Source organism: Stegodyphus dumicola, chromosome 8 (assembly GCF_044657685.1).
Source record: "Stegodyphus dumicola isolate Sdum_Otavi_A_Nest chromosome 8, ASM4465768v1".
In the NCBI taxonomy this organism is placed as follows: Eukaryota; Metazoa; Arthropoda; class Arachnida; order Araneae; family Eresidae; genus Stegodyphus; species Stegodyphus dumicola.
In genome coordinates this window covers 175,921,518-175,941,897 of record NC_140775.1, presented here as the reverse complement: position 1 = coordinate 175,941,897, position 20,380 = coordinate 175,921,518, and the positions used below count along the sequence as shown (strand labels likewise).

General features: G+C 34.8%; 1 protein-coding gene across 2 annotated transcripts in view; it reads left to right on the top strand.

Annotated features, from left to right (window-relative positions):
• LOC118186705 (uncharacterized) overlaps positions 1-20,380 on the top strand; it is a 1,213,074-nt gene that overhangs the window by 381,998 nt on the left and 810,696 nt on the right. For both annotated transcript variants that reach the window (XM_085822787.1, XM_085822788.1), the window contains one exon: positions 1,319-1,454. In XM_085822787.1, coding sequence (XP_085678913.1) covers positions 1,319-1,454 — 136 coding nt within the window. The remainder of the gene's footprint in view (positions 1-1,318; positions 1,455-20,380) is intronic.

Here is a 20,380-nt window from a genome sequence, read left to right as displayed (position 1 = left end):
CTTATGATTATACTGGATTTTATTCATTTAAAAGAATTACAAAGATTGCAATCATAATATTTATTTAAAATATTATGACGTTATATTAATTTGGGTATCCGCCGATAAAATCGCGGCAAAAACATCGCGGACGAAAACGTCGCAGAGAAAACAACGCAACGCGAAAACGTCGTGCTACAAAACATCGTGGGAGAAAACATCGCAAAGTGAAAACATCGTAGTTCTAAAACATCGTGGTACAAAACATCGTCGTCGAAAATAAAGCGGATCAAAAACTTCGCAGTTTGAAAACATCGTCGTCGAAAATATTGTGGTAAAAAAAAGTATCTACAAATCATCGCATGACGATAACATCGCAGACATGCTTTTTTCAGACTTTAATAACTGTAAATAGATATTCCCATAATAATTTGTGAGCGCAGGATAGAAAGAAGGATAATTTGTTTTTCATATTTTATATTAACTAATAAATTTTTGCTGAGAAAATAAGAAGGAAACTTAAGCGTAGAAAATTATGCAACTTATAGCACTTAATAGAATTTTAAACTGACATAATTAACAAAGACCATTAATAAATAATTTTTATAAAGTTTTTACTGTTAATTTTTCATAAAAAGTATAATCTATAAGTTGCATTTAATTTTCTATGCTTAAGTTTCGTTCTTACTTTTTCAGCAAAAATTTATTAGTTAATACAAAATGTTAAAGTAAAAATTTTCCTTCTTTACATCTTGCGCTCACAAATCATTATGGGAATATCTATTTACAGTTATTAAAGACTGAAAAAAGCATGTCTGCGATGTTATCGTCATGCGATGATTTGTGGATACTTTATTTTTTACCACGATATTTTCGACGACGATGTTTTCAAACTGCGAAGTTTTTGATCCGCTTTATTTTCGACGACGATGTTTTGTACCACGATGTTTTAGAACTGCGATGTTTTCTCTTTGCGATGTTTTCTCCCACGATGTTCTGTAGCACGATGTTTTCGCGTTGCGTTGTTTTCTCTGCGACGTTTTCGTCCGCGATGTTTTCGGCTGTAACCATTAATTTGACATCACATCCTACAAAATTTGAATTAATTTAATTCTAAAGATTATAGGTCAGTCGCAGAGGCAACCATTTCATCATTTGCTCTGATTTCTGATTTAGTTACAGATCATATTTATCTGAACTGCTATGAATGAAATTATTTTTGAAGCATTTATTATTCATGTTAATAATATAAATTTCTCTGAGCTTAATTATTTCATCTCATGCTAAGATATGCCATCTTATAAGGTTTCAATTTGACTTATATTTTACTTTTCTTCAGGATGTCTCGACAAAGTAAGGCTCCACCTTCCTCCACAACAAGCACCACTGCTGTTCCTGGAGCTGTTGCCCAACAAGCTCAGCAGTATTTAGAACAAAATATAATGGCTTGGATGCAACCGAAACCACAAGGGCAGGTAAGAAGCAATTTTTGTAACATTGAAGACTATAGAGTTATTAAAAAAATGAACCGATTTCAAGGAACTATAAAATATTAAGAGAACTTCCGACCAGACAGAAAAGTATTCTAATCAGAAGAAAAACACGCCAAAGTGGAATTTAAAATTAGTAAAGAAACAACCTTGTATTCGGCCTAGATTTATACAAATAATAATAATAATAATAATTCTAGCGCAAACAGGCCCCTTCGCCAGAAGCGATGATTGCAGGACTGGAAAACAGTGAGCGTGACAGTCCAATTTATACCCTACTGCAGTAAAGCGAATAAGAAGGTAGCGCCATCTGTACGCAAATTTAGTAACGAAAATTGAAAAATGAAAAGTTCCATTTCATCCTTCTGTTAGTTATAAAATTGCACGAATTCTTCAGAAGTTCAAGTCATTTTCTCGTCTATGAATCAAATCCATGTTTCGTTTCTTAAAGATGCCTTTTCTGACTTTATTTCTTGTGAAATTTACGTCAGTGTGGTTTGAGATACATCGGCTAAAACTAAAACAGCGTTGAATTTTCGTATCAAAGCACTCGAATCTTATGTCTGAAAAGGCGAAACCAAGAAGTCTTCGATAGCTGATCATAGTTGGGAACTTAATAATAATTTTAACTTTGGGCCTGCAAAAATTATCTAAAAAGTTTCTTCCATTGGCAAATTAAATTTTAGTGAAGCTTTTCCCATTTACAAATAGATAGGTTGTGATTATATTTAGACATTAGGTCAAATCCAGTCCTTTCTAACACTTTTAAAATTATATTAACTTAATTTTTAAATTTTCGTTGCTAAATTTAACGACAGATGGCGTTACCTTCTTGCAAATACATATAAATTTACAATATTGTGAAACCTTTATATAGTTGAGATCTCGAAATATGACTTTCTTCTGAGCTGTTTTTAAGCTTATGCTTCTTCATACACTCTTACACAGAAAAAAACGACGCACCACGACACACCGAGAAAATATAAAGCAAATTGCATACAGGTTTCGACGGAGAATGAAAAATTTGACATTCCAATGAATGAACGGTTGTCGCTACAGCGCATCTGATCTGTGCAACTGGCAGGATATTTAAGAGGAGAAATTACGATTCCAGGTCATAAATTCTTCACGAATTTCATTCCGTGTACTCTGGTAGAGAGTAACTTTGCCTCTAAACAGGTGCGCCAACGATATGCGTAGATGTCAGAATTTGAGAGAGGTCATGTGGGCGAATAGCTCGACTTTTGAGCAGGAGCGATGCCACTATTAGGTGATATTGGCAGGAATGGGTGAACCATGGCGCACCCAGCGTCAAGAAGGAAGCGGTAGGCCTAGAGAAACTACAGAACGTGAAGACCGTGCAATCGTCAGAGCGGCACTCACAGCCCCAGATGCATCATTATCATCGATTGCTAGTGCAATTAGTGCTTCAGTGACCGCAAGGACCATTCATAGACGACTCACAGAAAGAGGGCTGAGGTCACGGCGTCCCTTGCGCCCACTACCATTGACCTCTGTACAACGTCAAGCCCGTTTGTAGTGGTGTTGGGCTCATTCGCACTGGAATGTCACTGACTGGAGTAGAATAGTCTTCAGTGATGAGTTTCGCTTTAAACTGAACCTCGATGGCCAGCGAAGGCGAGTCTGGAGACGCCCCGGACAGCGGTGTGATACCAACCTGACTGTCTTCCGGCAGACAGGCCGACAACCAGGAGTGATGGTCTGGGGTGCCATTTCATTTCATAGTAGGACCCCTTTGGTTGTCATCCGTTGCAACCTTACAGCACAGCGGCACGTCGACGAAGTTCTAATGCCCGTTGTGCTGCCCTTCATGTCACGCCACCCTGGGCTTACATTTCAGAAAGATAATGCCCGCCCCCACACTGCACATGTTTCTGCTGCTTGTCTTAGTGCTTACCGAACATTACCTTGGCCAGCAAGGTCGTCGGATCTCTCTCCTGTTGAGCACGTTTGGAGCATTATGGGCAGGGCCCTCCAACCAGCTCGAGATGTTGACGATCTAACGCTCCAGTTGGACAGAATTTGGCATGATATCCCAGAGGAGGACATCCGCTTCCTCTATCAATCGATGCCATCATTGTGAAGCTCTATCACTTCAATAAAATCATCCAATTTTTCTCAAACTGTAACATTTGTTTTTCTATATTTCTACATCATTTCTGCCGATTTTCGTCCCATTCGGATAACTCCTTCCTTGGTGGGTCGTTTTTTTTTAGTCCAAAGGGACTTGAGTCCCGAAGGACTATTAGTTTCGTTTTGGCATTTTGCGTCGGACGGATAAATGTCGGTTCACTTTTCAAACTGTTGCCACAAAATGTTAGAGTCCTGCATTATATTTGAAGAAATTAAATAATGAAAATCTGCGTAAATGTATGTATATTTCTCACATTGTCATAAAATAACGGTACATAGAGTCATCGAATTTTGAATAACGTAATCCTCCAACGAATATGAGCATGTGGAAGAGCAAATTTGAAATTTGAAATTTGTTTTATGATCGATTTCCTATTTTTTAAAACTTTGACGAATTTTTGATTAACAAACTCAAGGATTTCAAAGCGAGCAATGGCAACGTTGTGCAGAAAAAACATTTTTATCTCCAGCGCGTGAGTCTTTGTATCGGAAATTCTAAAGATATGCTCGTTTTAAAACTATTTTGCGATATTAGTGTTGCACTGGATCTTATGGTTTAAGTGCGAGGAACATGATATTTAATAAAGAAAGGTAACAAACAAAATGTTAAAAAACGCCCCTTTGGACGTAATTTAAAATCTGAAACATTTCAGATTTTTTTTTTTTTTTTTTTTGTCTAAGCGTGTATATGCAGTTGTTTTCAGTTACATGTATTGTTTCACTAATGCATGTAATAAAGGTCAATTCAATAGACGGCATTTGCTCACGGTAAATTACTCTTTACTAGTAAAATGTTGATGAACAGTTACAAATTTCTATCACAATATCTTTTGTGCGATTATTCATTCCTCTACTGCAATGATGATTTTGAAATAAACTTGTGTTTATCCACTATGGCCTTAATAGGTGAAAGATGTGCTGAACGTCACATATAATTTTAAAAGTCAGGCTCATTTATAAAGCTTAATGGGAAATCTATTTCTTTATGTGTGGGATCTAGTCCTTTAGCTATCATACAATGTGACTAGATCTACTCGAGTGCTAATCGTTGCGACTTCTCGCAAAGACTTGGTGTAAAGATCAACACATCAGGGGAAGGGTGTAAAAGACTCTTTTACTGAACCCGATATTTTACAGATTTTACAGTACTTACAGTCACAGACCACTTGCGGTGCGAAACTTAAAAGATAACATAATACTAAATTGAAAGGTAAAGATTAGTGCAAGACTACACAATTCAGTTTAATCTAACAGGTCGGCTCAGAACCTATACCGGTAGGATAATAATTCGGCGGCAAGAATGCGGAGCCGATATTCAAGGTAACAGCTAGAAAAAATGACAACATGCACTCACAGTAGCGAAATCACGCTCTGAACAGAATTTTCGCTGTATCAATTTTTAAATACATTCGTTTAAATACATCCTGGCGAGGAAACGCGAAAGGAATGAGAAAAGACAGAAAAGGCTAACAAATTAAAATACCTATTATTAAAAACAAATCAAACCTTACATATGAATTGAAATTTATATGAAAAACATAAAAAATGTTTTTTATGTAGATGTGAATTCCGAATGCAGTGAATTGAAACTGTAGCAGTTTAAAGCCTTTGTGTGTGGAATAAAACTATTCTCCTGTTGCTACGAAAGGTGTTTTAATTTTATTACCAACTAAATCAAATCAGTTTTAAAATTTTCAACCATAGATGAAAGGAGTTTTCATTTGAACATGCAGCCATATTATAAAGTGGAGACGTCCATTGTTCGCAAGTGTTTTTAAACCATATATTCACAACATCTGTGTGTACAGATTACAAATATTTACTTACTGATGCGCTAGTAGTAATATAAATACATTATTGCGTTTTTTTCTTCTGACACCATTTGTTACGTTATTATTACGAGTGCAACTCACGATGCACTCGACGACACACAGAGCACAGCTCCCGACTCTTCGGTTCAGTCGTTCCCGGAGCTCAACACGCTCCCTCGACGATGCTCTAACCGCGATATACGAGGAGACTCTTTCGATGCACTCGACGACTAACTCGACACTCGCTGCCCGGCTGTCAACTCGATCGTCTCCGCACGGACTAACTAGATGAGAGACATTCTATCTCGCACTCGACGAGGCCTACTCACTCGATACTAACCAACTCTCCGCGTACGAGCAGTTTTTATATAGCTTTTGGCTGGTGTTCGAGAACATTCTGGGCTAAACCGGTAAGAATTCGTTCCAGAAGGTTCTCCATCCGTCCATGGTATATCGCCAATTTTGTCGCCAAATGGGCGATTTCTCGCCAAATGTGGCAACTCTGCCTTTCTTGCTATTTTATGGAAACCATAAACTTGCTTTGCGTGGTAGCTACCTTACCGCGCCTTGACATTTCGTAACAATATAATAAAGTTTGGAAACATAAATGAATTCCATTAATTTACAAGAAGATTATGTTTAGAATTTTCTATATTGAAAAGGTTGAATATTGTGTGTATAGCCATTACTACGGCTTGGTAAGGATAAGATGCGATGAAACTCATACAAATATAATTTTAAAAATCAAGCTCATTTATAATGCTTAATATGAAATATGTTTCTTTCTGTGTGATATGTAGTCCTTTTGGCTATCATAGAATGTAACTGAATTTTCAAAGGTATTTCTCCGTCGTCTTAGCATACTTCGTGGTGTAGTGGTCAGCACATTTGGCGCGTAATCGAGAGGTCCGTGGTTCGAGTCCCGGCGAGGGCATTGCTCATTTTTCACATCTCCTGCTTTCAAAAAATACCTAATGTCTCTACAGTCTTAATTACTGAAATCTAGTAGAAACTGGAAAGGTAACTAGATCTTAATTACAGAAATCTAGTAGAATCTAGAAAGGTAACTAAATCTTAATTACAGAAATCTAGTAGAATCTAAAAAGGTAACTAGATCTTAATTACAGAAATCTAGTAGAATCTAGAAAGGTAACTAGATCTTAATTACAGAAATTTAGTAGAATCTGGAAAGGTAACTAGATCTTAGTTACAGAAATCTAGTAGAATTTTTAAAGGTAACTAGATCTTAATTACAGAAATCTAGTAGAATCTAGAAAGGTAACTAGATCTTAATTACAGAAATTTAGTAGAATCTGGAAAGGTAACTAGATCTTAGTTACAGAAATCTAGTAGAATTTTTAAAGGTAAATAGATCTTAATTACAGAAATCTAGTAGAATCTAGAAAGGTAACTAGATCTTAATTACAGAAATCTACTAGAATTTTTAAAGGTAAATAGATCTTAAATCTGATAGAATCTGGAAAGGTAACTAGATCTTAATTACAGAAATCTAGTAGAATTTTTAAAGGTAACTAGATGTTAATTACAGAAATCTAGTAGAATCCAGAAAGGTAACTAGACAGAAATCTAGTAGAATCTAAAAATACAACTAGACCTTAATTACAGAAATTTATGTTTTCCTACAGTCAAAAGAAAGAGACTAGAAGCAACAGCATCCAAGAATTCTTAAATAAAATCCATTTAACTGTTAAGCATTACTTCTTTTAGCATCCGAAGGGAATTAAAAACCATACCAACGACTCTCTAAGGAAAAGAAACGAACGAATTGCGAAATCTTACTGATTGCTGCATATCGTAGATTGCTAAAAAAGTACAGAAGGCAAACCATCCGACTTTGCGTTGGTCACCCTTTTGACATTCGGTGGGGTGTCGAGAATCAATTAGTGCTTTCCGCGGCACGCGCGTTGTGGGTCAACCTTCGTGTGGGTTCGAACATCCCTCCCCTCCCCACGCCTTGGTTACAAGGAAATGCAATCAACATGTCACAGATTGGAAATCCCTTTTTTTCCCTTCCTCTACTCCTTTTCCTTTTAGGGACTTTACGTTGTGTGTCCCAATCACAGCTGGTTGTTTCTCTTCAGGCCGTTTGGTAGGAGTGGAATTGCATTAAACTGATATTTCCTAATCTCAATGGCATATGCATTATTTCCTCACTTTTTCGGATATTAAAGAAAAACTGCAATGGTATTTTTCCTAATCGCTTATTCTCGATCTTTGAAGTAGTTTTATTTCAATCGCTATTAGCTTGTTTGTTTTGTTAACATAAGTTTTTGATTTTTTTGTTCGTTTGACACTTTAAATAATTAAATAATCCCTAGGTCTGGTTGGAATTTAAGAGAAGGTTTAGTTTGAGATTTATCTGTTCATTTTTAAATAATAGTTCATTTTAATTTTAACTACCTCTCTATTACCTTTTTTTCACCCACGCTTTTCAATGCCAGAATGTAAATGAGATTGCGAGCGTTTATTCAGATAATGGTAGAATGAAGTTTTATTTAAGCAAGTGTTTCGGAAGTTAGCTTTAGAGAGTGTCTGCCTATGCTAGGCCACGTTGTGCTGTTATTATTAGCGAGTTCAGTTAGCGGTGTTGAGTGTTTGTAGGCGTTCGTCTTTGTCTCGCCGGTTTACTACAGAACAGAGTCTTCCCTACGCGTATTCTGTGAGGCATTTTGATAATCTAAAGACACCTTGAAACTGTTATTTGTTACGTATGCCTGTTAAGCCAGAGAAGTGCTTAGCTTATGTAAACCCAAGTTGGGTCATTTTTAAGTTGTGTAAGTTGTCTTATACAGAGGCTGTTCACACATTTTTAGACGGTTTTGGTAAGAGGTAAAACATCGTTTGCTGCAAAAGAAGTAATTTCAATTGTACTATGTTTTTAAAACTCAAAATTATCGTCTGTGGCTTGAAAGTTTTGTTTTTATTCAGAATGGCGAATTTAACAAAGCAGTGGTTCGAAGGCTACATTGACGCTCTTTTCAAAGAGAAATATGCATACTCCGTTATCCAAAAACGATGTGAGAGTCGTGGTTTCGTGATATCTAAAGCGTCGATAGGTAATATCATCAACAAGAAAGGAAAAAGAAACGTCAAATTGGAGCCTCAAGTGGGACAAAAATTCCAAACAAGTATCCAAGGAAAAAACGGACATCTTCGACTATTGCAAAGGTACGTTGTTTAATGTTAAAAGAAAATACCCCTAGTCAATGGACAGTTGCAAAATCTTTAAAATGCTCGGTGTCCACTGTAAACAAAATGATAAACGTTGATTTAAATCTTAAGAAAGCGAAAAAACGCAATGTCCATCGTCTTCTTCCAAAGCATATCGCTCAACGCAGGACACGCTGCAGAATTCTATATGAGAAGCACTTATCCAAAGAAAAATGGAAAACAATTGTCACAATAGATGAAGCATGGGTGTATTTAAATGATTGTAACAAAAAAAGAGCCATTTATTATCATGAAAGGGGAGAAAAAAATTTAAGTACATGGTTCAAAGAATCGTAAGAAAGTTTTTCTAAGGGATTCATGATTGTTGCTGTTTTTTCTTATAATGGCAAGTTAAAAATAAAGAGAGTGCAAAAAAATGTCAAGCTTAACTCCAAATACTATCAGGAACATATTTTATCGCCAATTGTTCTGAATGAAATACCATCGCTTTACCCACAGTACCATCCATCTGTGAGACTCCATCAGGACAAAGCTGGCAGTTACACATCAAAAGCCACTGTAAATTTCCTAAAAGAAATGGAACAAAAAACTAGTATCGAGGCCATACCCTTCACTGATATCCCTACTAAATCTCTCGATTTGTCACCTATGGATTTTTGTGCTTTCGGAGGTTTAAAAACTAAACGTTGTCCAAACTAAACTTATCCAAACGTTGTCCCAAAACCCTAACAATACTCTGGAAAGCTGTTCGGGGGGAATGGGATAGAATACCTCTTCTGCCACTTCAAAAGGCATTATTATCCTGGAAATTGCGGTGTCGAAAGATAGTTCAGAATAAGGGATGTTAAATAGAACATTTAAAACACAAGAATTTTATGTAATTTAGTTTTGTGAATACAATATACTTCGTCTATAAAATGTGTGAACAGCCTCTACACCCTTCTTCTGATTTCTGTTTTGTTTCAGAAGCCTAGAAGATAATTGTTCAAAAGTTCTTTTAGAGTCTATGATTTATGTTCCCCAAAAGACGTAGACTTTATAATTTATTTATGCTTGATAATAAATCGTTGTTCGCAAGTGCTTTTCCAAAAGTGCAAGTGCAGATTCTGTTCGAGAGTGCAGATTTATGAGTCTGATAGTTTAAATAATCAGCAAGTTTTAATGGTGATGTAGTTTAAAGGAAGACCTCCAAGTACACGATAAGGAGAGGCAGGTAATTGTTCTAAACGTAACGTAATAAATACTTCGTACTTTACTTCGTACAAGGAAGTAATAAAAAAGAAATGGAATAAGCGGCTAAATGCGGTAATTTTAAGTGAAGTTTCAAGTTGAGGCATATTCCGACTTGAGCGTTCTTCAGTAAAGAGGAAATGTTTTTCTATGACCCAGCTCTCTCATTTCATGATAAGACGCCTTGGAAAAAAGAGGGATTTGCATTTTATTTTCCTCTTTCACCCTTCACTAATGTCAAATACATGTTCTTTGTCTAGCTTTGTTATAAAATTTCTTTCTTTTCTGTCACAAGCTGTAACATTTTGGCAAAAATGAGCATTTTATTTTGGAGATTTTAATCAAATTTCACCCTACATTTAAGTCTGATATTTTTTCCCTTCATGATTTACATTTTATGTCTTGTTGATGTCAAAATTTCAGCCCGAAGTCCAAAATGGAAGAAAACCGAAGGTAAAATCATAAAAGAAATTATTTCATTACTGTGTCTTTTCAGTAAGCAATATTTCTATTGGTTATTAGAATCTGTGTGAAAGAGAAAGAGAAGTTAAGACTACAGAAGGAATTCTAACAAATTAAAATAAAGAATATAACACTCTGTTGTTGAATATTCCGTTTAATAAATCAAAATTAAATGGTATTTCTATAATTAACACGAACGAATGTAAAGTTTAAATCAATTAAATATCTAATTTCACTTGTTCAACACATTCTCTTGCTCTGGTGAATTACCAGCTTTGAAAATATGAATATCGGATAAAACGTAGTAATAACATATCATTAATCCTGAAAAGTGTGTACTACCATTGATTTAAAAAATTTAATTTCTTATTATATTCGCCTACTATGTCTGTTACCTTCTCCAATATTACTAGAAGGGTGTGTGTGTGTGTGATTATGGCAAAGCCTCGAGGGCTATCTGCCTAAAGGAGGGATGCCTTCGTGGAGGACTTTCTAAGGGAAAATTGGCTCGTATACACGTTACACATGGGGAAAACCACGAAAACGCCCATGCAGCCAGCCCGTTCGCGGGATTCGAACCTCGGACCGAACTACCAGTGTTCAGCGACTTTACCGCTCGGCCGCTGGTGGGCTTATTACTAAAAGGTGACATAACTCTAGAGTTGAATAATTCACTCCGGTTCACTGAGCGAATGAGCAGTGATTCTACAAAATGGAGTGGTAGCTATCTGCAGTTTACAGAGAGTTCTTTTTGGGAGCGTGGCAAAAGGTTTGACTCCTTCTAGGTAAACAGTAAAGACTTCCTTTGCTATTTACCGAAAACGTCTCTGACATTTTTATATGTGTATATATATATATACACATATTATATATATATATATATATATTATATATATATATTAGAAATTTGCTTTACTGAGCTAGAGAATGTTTAATTCTCGAAAAAATGCTGTAATTCTTTTAAAGCCACCTAGCGAGAGCTCTTGTTGTCAGGAAAGTTCGATTCCGATTTCGGGGAGAAAATAATGTTTATCATCTCATGTTAAAAGTGCGTTTTAATTTGTATCATTTCCCTATGTTTTGAAAAAAATATTCTAGAATTTCAATGCTAGTTCTATGTACAAAAGAACACATCTTCACCTGTCCAGCAATACTTGACGCTCTTCAGAGCTTGGAGGTACTTCCTTTACAGGGAGAGCTGTCTAGTGAAAACACATTGGAATGAGCAAAAGCAGTGATTTCCACGCAAAGATCCATTTGACTTCTCTAGCACACGGCACCAACCAACCAACAAACCTATCTATGTAGAAAAGACGTTTTAGGGAAAAAAAAAGTACAGTTAAAACCACAAAAGAAAATCTGAAATCTTTCAGATTTTAAATTAGGTCCAAAAAGACTTTTTTTAAACATTTTTTGTGTTACCTTTATTGATTAAATATCATGTTATTTGCACTTAAACCATACAATTCAGTCCAAGAGAAATATCGCAAAATAGTTTTAAATTGAGCATATCTTTAGAAATTTCGATACACAGTGTCACGCGTTGGAGATAAAAATGTTTTTTTCTGTGCAACGTTGCCATTTCTCGCTTTGAAATCCCTGAGCGTTTTAATCTAAAATTCGTTAAAGTTTTACAAAATATGAAATCGAAATAAAGCAAATTCCAAATTTAGATTTCAAATTTGGACTTCCAGACGCCTGTATTCGCAGAAGGATTACGTCATTTAAAATTCGATGGCTCTATGTACCATTGTTTTATTACAATGCGAGAAACATGCATACATACATACAGTTATGAGGATTCTTAATTATTTAATTTCTTTAAATATAATACAGGGCAATAATATTTGGGGGCAACAACTGAAATGGACATTCAGAGTGATTTGACGCAAAATCACAAAACGGAAACAATAAAATCCTTTCACAAAGTCCCTTTGAACTATACAGCAGTTTAGGGAGTTCGTGTTTGATTGAGTCGGATCTATCAACCCCAATGCTCGATCTATTCTTTTCGTTCTTCGCTCCATCCGCGCTAACCGTTCCCAATCCCACTACGCGGACAAGTCTATTTAACATTGATGTAAATGGATATGTCGCTAAATTGGCATAATATCGCTAAGCTGGCAACGGTTTTAGAGACTAATGTTTGTTGCCAAATTTGGCGAGAAATCGAAAAAAGTTGCAAAAGTCTCTGTATAAGTGTTAGTGATCCCTATATGTAACTGTAACTGTATCTGGTTCTTATATGTAACTTTAGCCGTATACGCCTTTCAGCAGTTTCGAGAAATGGAATTCCAGAATGGTTTCTCGGTGGCTGGACGAAAACTATATTTTCCCGGAGAGAGCAGTATCAGTTCTTAGTTTTTCAGTTTAGAGTCGGTTTCGGAGTGGTGAGATATTTCCGTGTGAGCTTCGCTTTTTAAATGCACTTTGCATCGCGTTGTGTTTAATATTCTTTGTAGTGTAAAGTGTAACTACTCATTGTGCTCAGTGATACAGATGAGCTGTATGAGTACTTTTGTGGAAAGTTCCAGAATTATATTGTGGTTACATATGGCTTTGTTGGAAAGATCAATCCAGACATATAAAATATCTAAAGTATCATACAAGAACATTATATATATATATATAAAAAGAACGCATATTTAAAGTAAGAATCAGAATAAAGGAACATGGGAACAAAAGTAAAAAGTTAAAAATTTAAACAACTAGAAAAAGAACATAAGATATGTCGTCGTTACAAGGAGTTCGTGAAAGCTCTGGCATTCCAGTGTAGTTTACTCATCTCACCGCGTTTCTGAGACTCTTTATGTAGTTCTGGCCATACAAGAAAATGCTCTGCATTCATGATGCTCGAATTGCAAATTTGGCGTATACTAGACAGAAGGAGGCCAATTTTATTACGATGATGCGCCGTGCAATCGTGGCCTGTTTGTAGTCTGAAGTTTGCCGCAGCCTTTTTACGGAGTTTTAACAAAACGTTTTCCATGTGTCTTGAATGTTAGCCCAGGATTCGTCTGGTCAGATTTAAGAGTATCCATTAATTTCTCAAAAATGTGCTTTTTTAAGTGACTCTGGAGGAAGTGGTTTGCTACTTTGTGGGTGAAGTGTTCCTCTCTTGGCTAATGAGTCTGCCTTTTTGTTACCGTCGATACCTACATCTGAAGAGATCCATTGAAAAGCGACTGACCCTATTCCAGCTGACCCTATTTCCAATAGTTCCAGAACTGTAAATTGTTCCTTTTGCTAAAATAAGTTTTATCAAGCCATTTTTGGTTCTGTTTGCATTGACTCCACTACGACCAGTACATTCGAAACAATGCATTTGCTAAAATAAATCTTACAGATTTAAAGTGGCTTTAAAGTTTTGTTTTTATTCAAAATGGCGAATTTAACAAAGCAGTGGTTCGAAGGATACTACATTGACGCTCTTTCCGAAGAGAAATATGCACACTTCGTTATCCAAAAACGATGTGAGAGTCATGGTTTTGTGATATCTAAAGCGTGGATAGGTAATATCATCAACAAGAAAGGAAAAAAAAACGTCAAATTGGAGCCTCAAGTGGGACAAAAATTCCAAACAAGTATCCAAGGAAAAAACGGACATCTTCGACTATTGCAAAGGTACGTTGTTTAATGTTAAAAGAAAATACCCCTAGTCAATGGACAGTTGCAAAATCTTTAAAATGCTCGGTGTCCACTGTAAACAAAATGATAAACGTTGATTTAAATCTTAAGAAAGCGAAAAAACGCAATGTCCATCGTCTTCTTCCAAAGCATATCGCTCAACGCAGGACACGCTGCAGAATTCTATATGAGAAGCACTTATCCAAAGAAAAATGGAAAACAATTGTCACAATAGATGAAGCATGGGTGTATTTAAATGATTGTAACAAAAAAAGAGCCATTTATTATCATGAAAGGGGAGAAAAAAATTTAAGTACATGGTTCAAAGAATCGTAAGAAAGTTTTTCTAAGGGATTCATGATTGTTGCTGTTTTTTCTTATAATGGCAAGTTAAAAATAAAGAGAGTGCAAAAAAATGTCAAGCTTAACTCCAAATACTATCAGGAACATATTTTATCGCCAATTGTTCTGAATGAAATACCATCGCTTTACCCACAGTGCCATCCATCTGTGAGACTCCATCAGGACAAAGCTAGCAGTCACACATCAAAATCCACTGTAAATTTTTTAAAAGAAATGGAACAAAAAACTGGTATCAAGGCCATACCCTTCACTGATATCCCTACTAAATCTCTCGATTTGTCACCTATGGATTTTTGTGCTTTCGGACCTTTAAAAACTGCATTATCCAAACGTTGTCCCAAAACCCTAACAGGACTCTGGAAACTGTTCGGGAGGAATGGGATAGAATACCTCTTCTGCCACTTCAAAAGGCGTTGTTATCCTGGAAATTGCGGTGTCGAAAGATAGTTCAGAATAAGGGATGTCAAATAGAACATTTAAAACACAAAAAGTTTGTGTAATTTAGTTTTGTGAATACAATATACTTCGTCTAAAAAATGTGCGAACAGGCTCTGTGTAATTTTTCTGCAATGTATTAAGTATGAAGAAACTGCATTGTTTGCAGTAATAATGTCGTCGCTATTAATTAAAGCTATTAATTTAATCTGTGTGATTCACAATGCTACAAAAACGCGATTTGATACAAGAAGGCAGATATATAATGCAAGCAATTTCTTTAATTGTCTTGTAGCTGTACATTGCATATGAAAGATAAATAGCATTCCAACGAACAAAATATTAACGGCCATCAGATTATACGATTTTTAATAGCTTTATTGATTCCATTACCTTATCGATGAAAATCCAGCTGCTAAAAAACATTGTTAACTATTTTTACACCAATTTAAAAGACTAATGAGAGTATCGATTATCAGTAAATGCTTAAGGGTGATCTTTAATGAGGAGAAAGAAAAACTACAAACTTCGTTCATTGTGTGCTATTCTTAATATTGGATAGTACTTAAATGATCCTAAGTATTTCTTATTTCTGCGTGGAAAACATTACGCGTGTTTCAACAGTTCTTAACAGTGTCATTAACAGTAAAAGTAACAGATATTATAACGTAACATATTTCGTTAATGCATGTATTTAAAAAATGCTAAAGAAGCTGCGTATTATCGTGTGTTGTAGGTAAGAAAAACTTCTGACGTGTGGTAAGCAAATTTTGTTTTTTTTTCAACTTAAAGTGGTTGAAAAATCGGCTGGTGAAAAACTTAGTATGTGAGGGCTTTAACGGATTTTAAATTATATATTTTTGCAAATATAAAACAAAATCATTGCTTAAAATTAGTACTTCTAATACTTGTTTATTATTTGCGTGTAGATAGCTTTTTTACATATTATTATCTCAGTTGAAAAATGTGTCCGATTTTCAGATTTTAAGAAAACTTCAGAAAGACAAGGTTTGATTTTTGACTCGTAATGTCTTATAAATTGACAGGTACTCTTTTTGCTTATATAAAAACGATATAAAAATGCTTCATTAGCAAAGTAATGAGATTCTGTGATTACAGTAATGCCGCAAGGGCGAACTCCCTAGGATGCCTTCATGGAAGACTTTCTAAGACAAACCAACTCGTATACACGTGCGGAAAACCACGGAAAGGTCTATGCAGCCAGCCCGTTCGCAGGATTCGAACCTCGGACCGAACTACCAGTCTTCAACGACTTGGACCGAACTCTACACCACTGATAATGTGTGTGTGTGTGTGTGTAATTATGGCAAAGCCTCGAGGGCTATCTGCCTAAGGGGAGGGATGCCTTCGTGGAGGACTTTCTAAGGGAAACTGGCTCGTATACACGTTACAAATGGGGAAAACCACGAAAACGCCCATGCAGTCAGCCCGTTCGCGGGATTCGAACCTCGGACCGAACTACCAGTGTTCAGCGATTTTACCACTCGGCCGCTGGTGGGCCCCCACTGATAATGAAAGCTAATTAAAAACGTCAAACGTAAACATGGGTCATTCAAAATTGAATGCACAAGCAGTGACATAATATTTTTACAAAAATTGCAGTATGTTAATAAATATAATTTTCATGTAAGTCAGACTTTTTTATTAGTTTTTTTAAGTTTTAAGTTTAAATTTGGTGTAATTAAATTATTTTTTAGAAAACACTTTATAGTTCCAAGAAATCACAAACCGGATACTTATTTCTTCACAGAAAGTGTGCAGTTTTAATTAAGTCATCACTTTTAAGATTTGTGTTCCTTTTTTTTTTTTTCTTTTTTCCGGTCCACCAGCGGCCAAGTCGCTGAACACTGGTAGTTCGGTCCGAGGTTCGAATCCCGCGAACGGGCTGGCTGCATGGGTGTTTTCGTGGTTTTCCCCATGTGTAACGTGTATACGAGCCAGTTTCCCTTAGAAAGTCCTCCACGAAGGCATCCCTCCCCTTAGGCAGATAGCCCTAGTGTGCTTTGCCGTAATTAAATACACCACCACACCACACCACTTTCTTTTTTCTCTTCTCTTATTTTTTAGTAACTAAAAAAGAATTCTACTTTGAAATGCCGCGGAATTTATATATAACATATCTATTTAATTATGTTATTAAACCAAATTAGAGAAAAGAAAAAGAAATTCAAAATTTCTGGGGAAGAGGAAGGAATTTGAAAAATTTCAGATTTTGATGTCGCCTCTAGAAGGTTTGTTAAGGTATTTTAAGTCCTTACTGAAATCGTAATATACGAATCTGCTCGTCGACTCATTAATGTTTCCGTTTTGCTTCTTAATTTTATAATTAGGTACTGCATTTTCGCGCTCATACCACACAAAATTCAACAGTATAATCAAAATTTCTTTAAAAACCAGAATATCACGTTAGAGTGTTATATCAAGAATTTTTCTATTTTTTTCAAACTTTTCTCAGTTTATCATATCAATGTTTATCTTTTTTAGCAAGATGACCTACAACGTTTTTTGTCTTTATTACTAAATATTACATTCTTCAAACTTACTCCAAAAAATCCCATAGTAAAATCACAAATGTTTTTAAAAGTATATGTTTAGAATTCCAGATAAAGGGTTAAGTGTTGCCATTAATTTCTTTTTAGTTGTTACTCAGTTCATCATATCAACGCAATATTTGCTTATCAAGAGGACTTAACACAAATTTGTTTTCCTTTTTAAGATTAAACTTTTTGTCTTTTTGACTTTATTGAAATATTGATTCCTTTGCACTTACGACACGTAAAATTCAGCAGTAAAACCATAAAATATTTAAAAACAACACATCTTAAGAATTCCCGGTATAATTATCTCACGTCCTTCCATACTGTTTTATGTATGTTCTCTATATTATTTCTTTAAAGTAATACATAGCGATAGCATTTGATTTCAACATTTTTTTTTATTTGAGTTGACATATATTTGTTTTATATTCGTTACATTAAGATTTCAAAAATAATACATGTCGACCACATTTGGTGGCAACGTCCTTTTATTTGAAAAGTAATTAAGACACACAATTGAGGATCCACACTAAAATATTTATTCTTAATTAGTCAGATTGCTCTTAATTGTGTGCAAAAGGTAGCTTTTAGTTGTGCATATAAACTGATATAATTGTACGAAAATTTTTATAAATTAAAAAAAAATCTTTTTTTATTAAATTGAATGGAAAGGAAAAAGGTAAAAGTTTTATGTTTAGAAATTGGGTCAAAAATCATTTAAAACATTAATAGCAAAACGAATAGAAAGAAAAGGGTTTTCCTAGTGAAATGGACATCATTGTTTTAAATAGCATGTATATTATTTATATCTCATTACTTCAAAGAATTTAAATTGGCACTTTATTTGAACAAAAATCATTTTAAACAAAACAACAATTTCAAATAAATTCTGAAAGCTAAAAAAAGTTCAATTCAACAGCAATATCGCAAAATATTTAAAAAGAGCGTATCTTTAGAATTTTTGATACATAGTCTCGCGCGTTGGACATATTTTTTTTCGTACAGTGTTGCCACTGCTTGCTTTGAAATCGTGGAGATTGTTAGCCAAACATTTGTTAAAAGTTTTACAAAATACGAAACAGATAATAAAACAAATTCCAAATTCCAAATTTAGGCTTCCAAATGCCCATATTCGGGTGGAGACGAACGTTATTCAAAATATGATGTCTCTATGTACTGTTGCTTTTTTATAGCGCGAGGAACATACATACTTTCATGCAGATTCTTCATTATTTAATTCCTTTGAATATAATGCAGAGCTATAATATTGGTGGCATCAGTTTGAAAGTGAAACGGCGTTTTATAGTAGACGACGCAAAGTTCCAAAATGAATTTAATAGCCTTTCTATGCAAAATTAATAGCCTTCGGGCTAATGAAGATTTTCGTGAATTAGTTTGTATAAAATTTAAATTAAATTTTTTAAATTAATTGACAGTTCTTTGTTTAATTTCTTGGTGGATAATTTAACATATATTGCTGCATACTGTCCAGCTATGTACTTTACAGACTGGTAACATTATCTTAAATTACTTCCTGTTCGAAGGTCTAATATGAACAAAACACGCTGATCCAAGTCAAATTAATTATTTAATTATAATAAATTCAAGTAGCGCGTTTAATGATATCCACAAATAAGCTTTTTAGAAAAATCACGATCTAATTGCCATTGCTTATTTCCCCTTTTAAGAAACAGATTGAGATCATTTTAGCGTGAAAATATGTCTCTTGTGATACATTTTATTGTTACAAATCCATAATTTCCACTTTATAAGCATTTTACAAGCAAACACTTTACTGGAGATTTTGTAAAAATTTACCTAACCTTTAGACATGTGAATTAGTATTCTCAAGCGATTACAGAACGCAAAGTGTTTTATAATGAACGAACATATTCAACGGCTGATTGCCAACTTCCGACTTCTGTTACGATTATGTATAAAATGCCTGCGCATTTTTATTGAAACAGTTCAAAACGAAGATTAAATACAAGCTAATGCCAATGCATATGCATGCAAACTTTTATTCGATTGTCACTACATCCCTACGGATTGGAAAGCAAAAGCGATCGGATAAAATATGTAAACATTTCAAATTCATATATATTTTTTTGGGTTTGGTTTCGACTGCTTATGGGAAGAGGGTGTTCATCATAAGCAATAAGCATCTGCAGCCACCGAAGAACTAATAAATTCAGTCAAATTCAATTACTGTCGAATTCTGTTTATGTCTCATTGCTAAATTCAATTTGCGGGGAAAAACCTTGCTCAACATAAATTACCCCGGTTTGTAAATTAAGCCGCGTATGGTAAACAGATGATAGATGGATATGGCTGTAAAAATAATGGTGAAAGATGCTGGGTAAAGTGGTATAAGTGTTTAGTGCATGCGGTTTTAAGATACCGATAAATTTTAAGGTTTAAAAAAGAAATTCCATATACATGCAGTTGAAATTAGTATTTACATATAGAGGTATGTATATATTGCATATATTGTATACAAGGAGGACTATGAAATTACAAAAGCAAAAACCTTATTGATTTAAGGTAAGTAAATAATACCAGAGAATTTATGAATTTCGATATTTTAATATTTGAACTGGAATGACTTATCATCGTTCATAAATAAAAAATTTATTTATATGGGGAAACCCTTCTCTCAGTGCAAACAATTTTCTTCGTTTGGAAATCTTCTGAATCTAATGCATTCTGATTTTTTTGGTATTGCATAATATGCAAAGGCATAACAAATATTACACTGAGTAAGAAAATTTATTTTCTGAAATATTATGCATTATATCCAAGCAACGTTAAATTTTTAAAATGTAAAACGACGTTAAAAGGTAAAACAGCGTTAAATTGTTAGACCAAAGGGCGTTAGCCTAGAAGGGCTATTAATTTTGTTTTAGTATTTTGCATTGTAAACTTTAAATGTCGTTTCACTTTTCAAACTGTTGCCAACAAATATTAGAGCCCTATATTATATTTATAGAAATTAAATAATGAAGAATCTGCGTGAATGTATGTATGTATGCTTCTCGCATTGAGATAAAACGAGGGAACCTAGAGCCATCAGATTTTA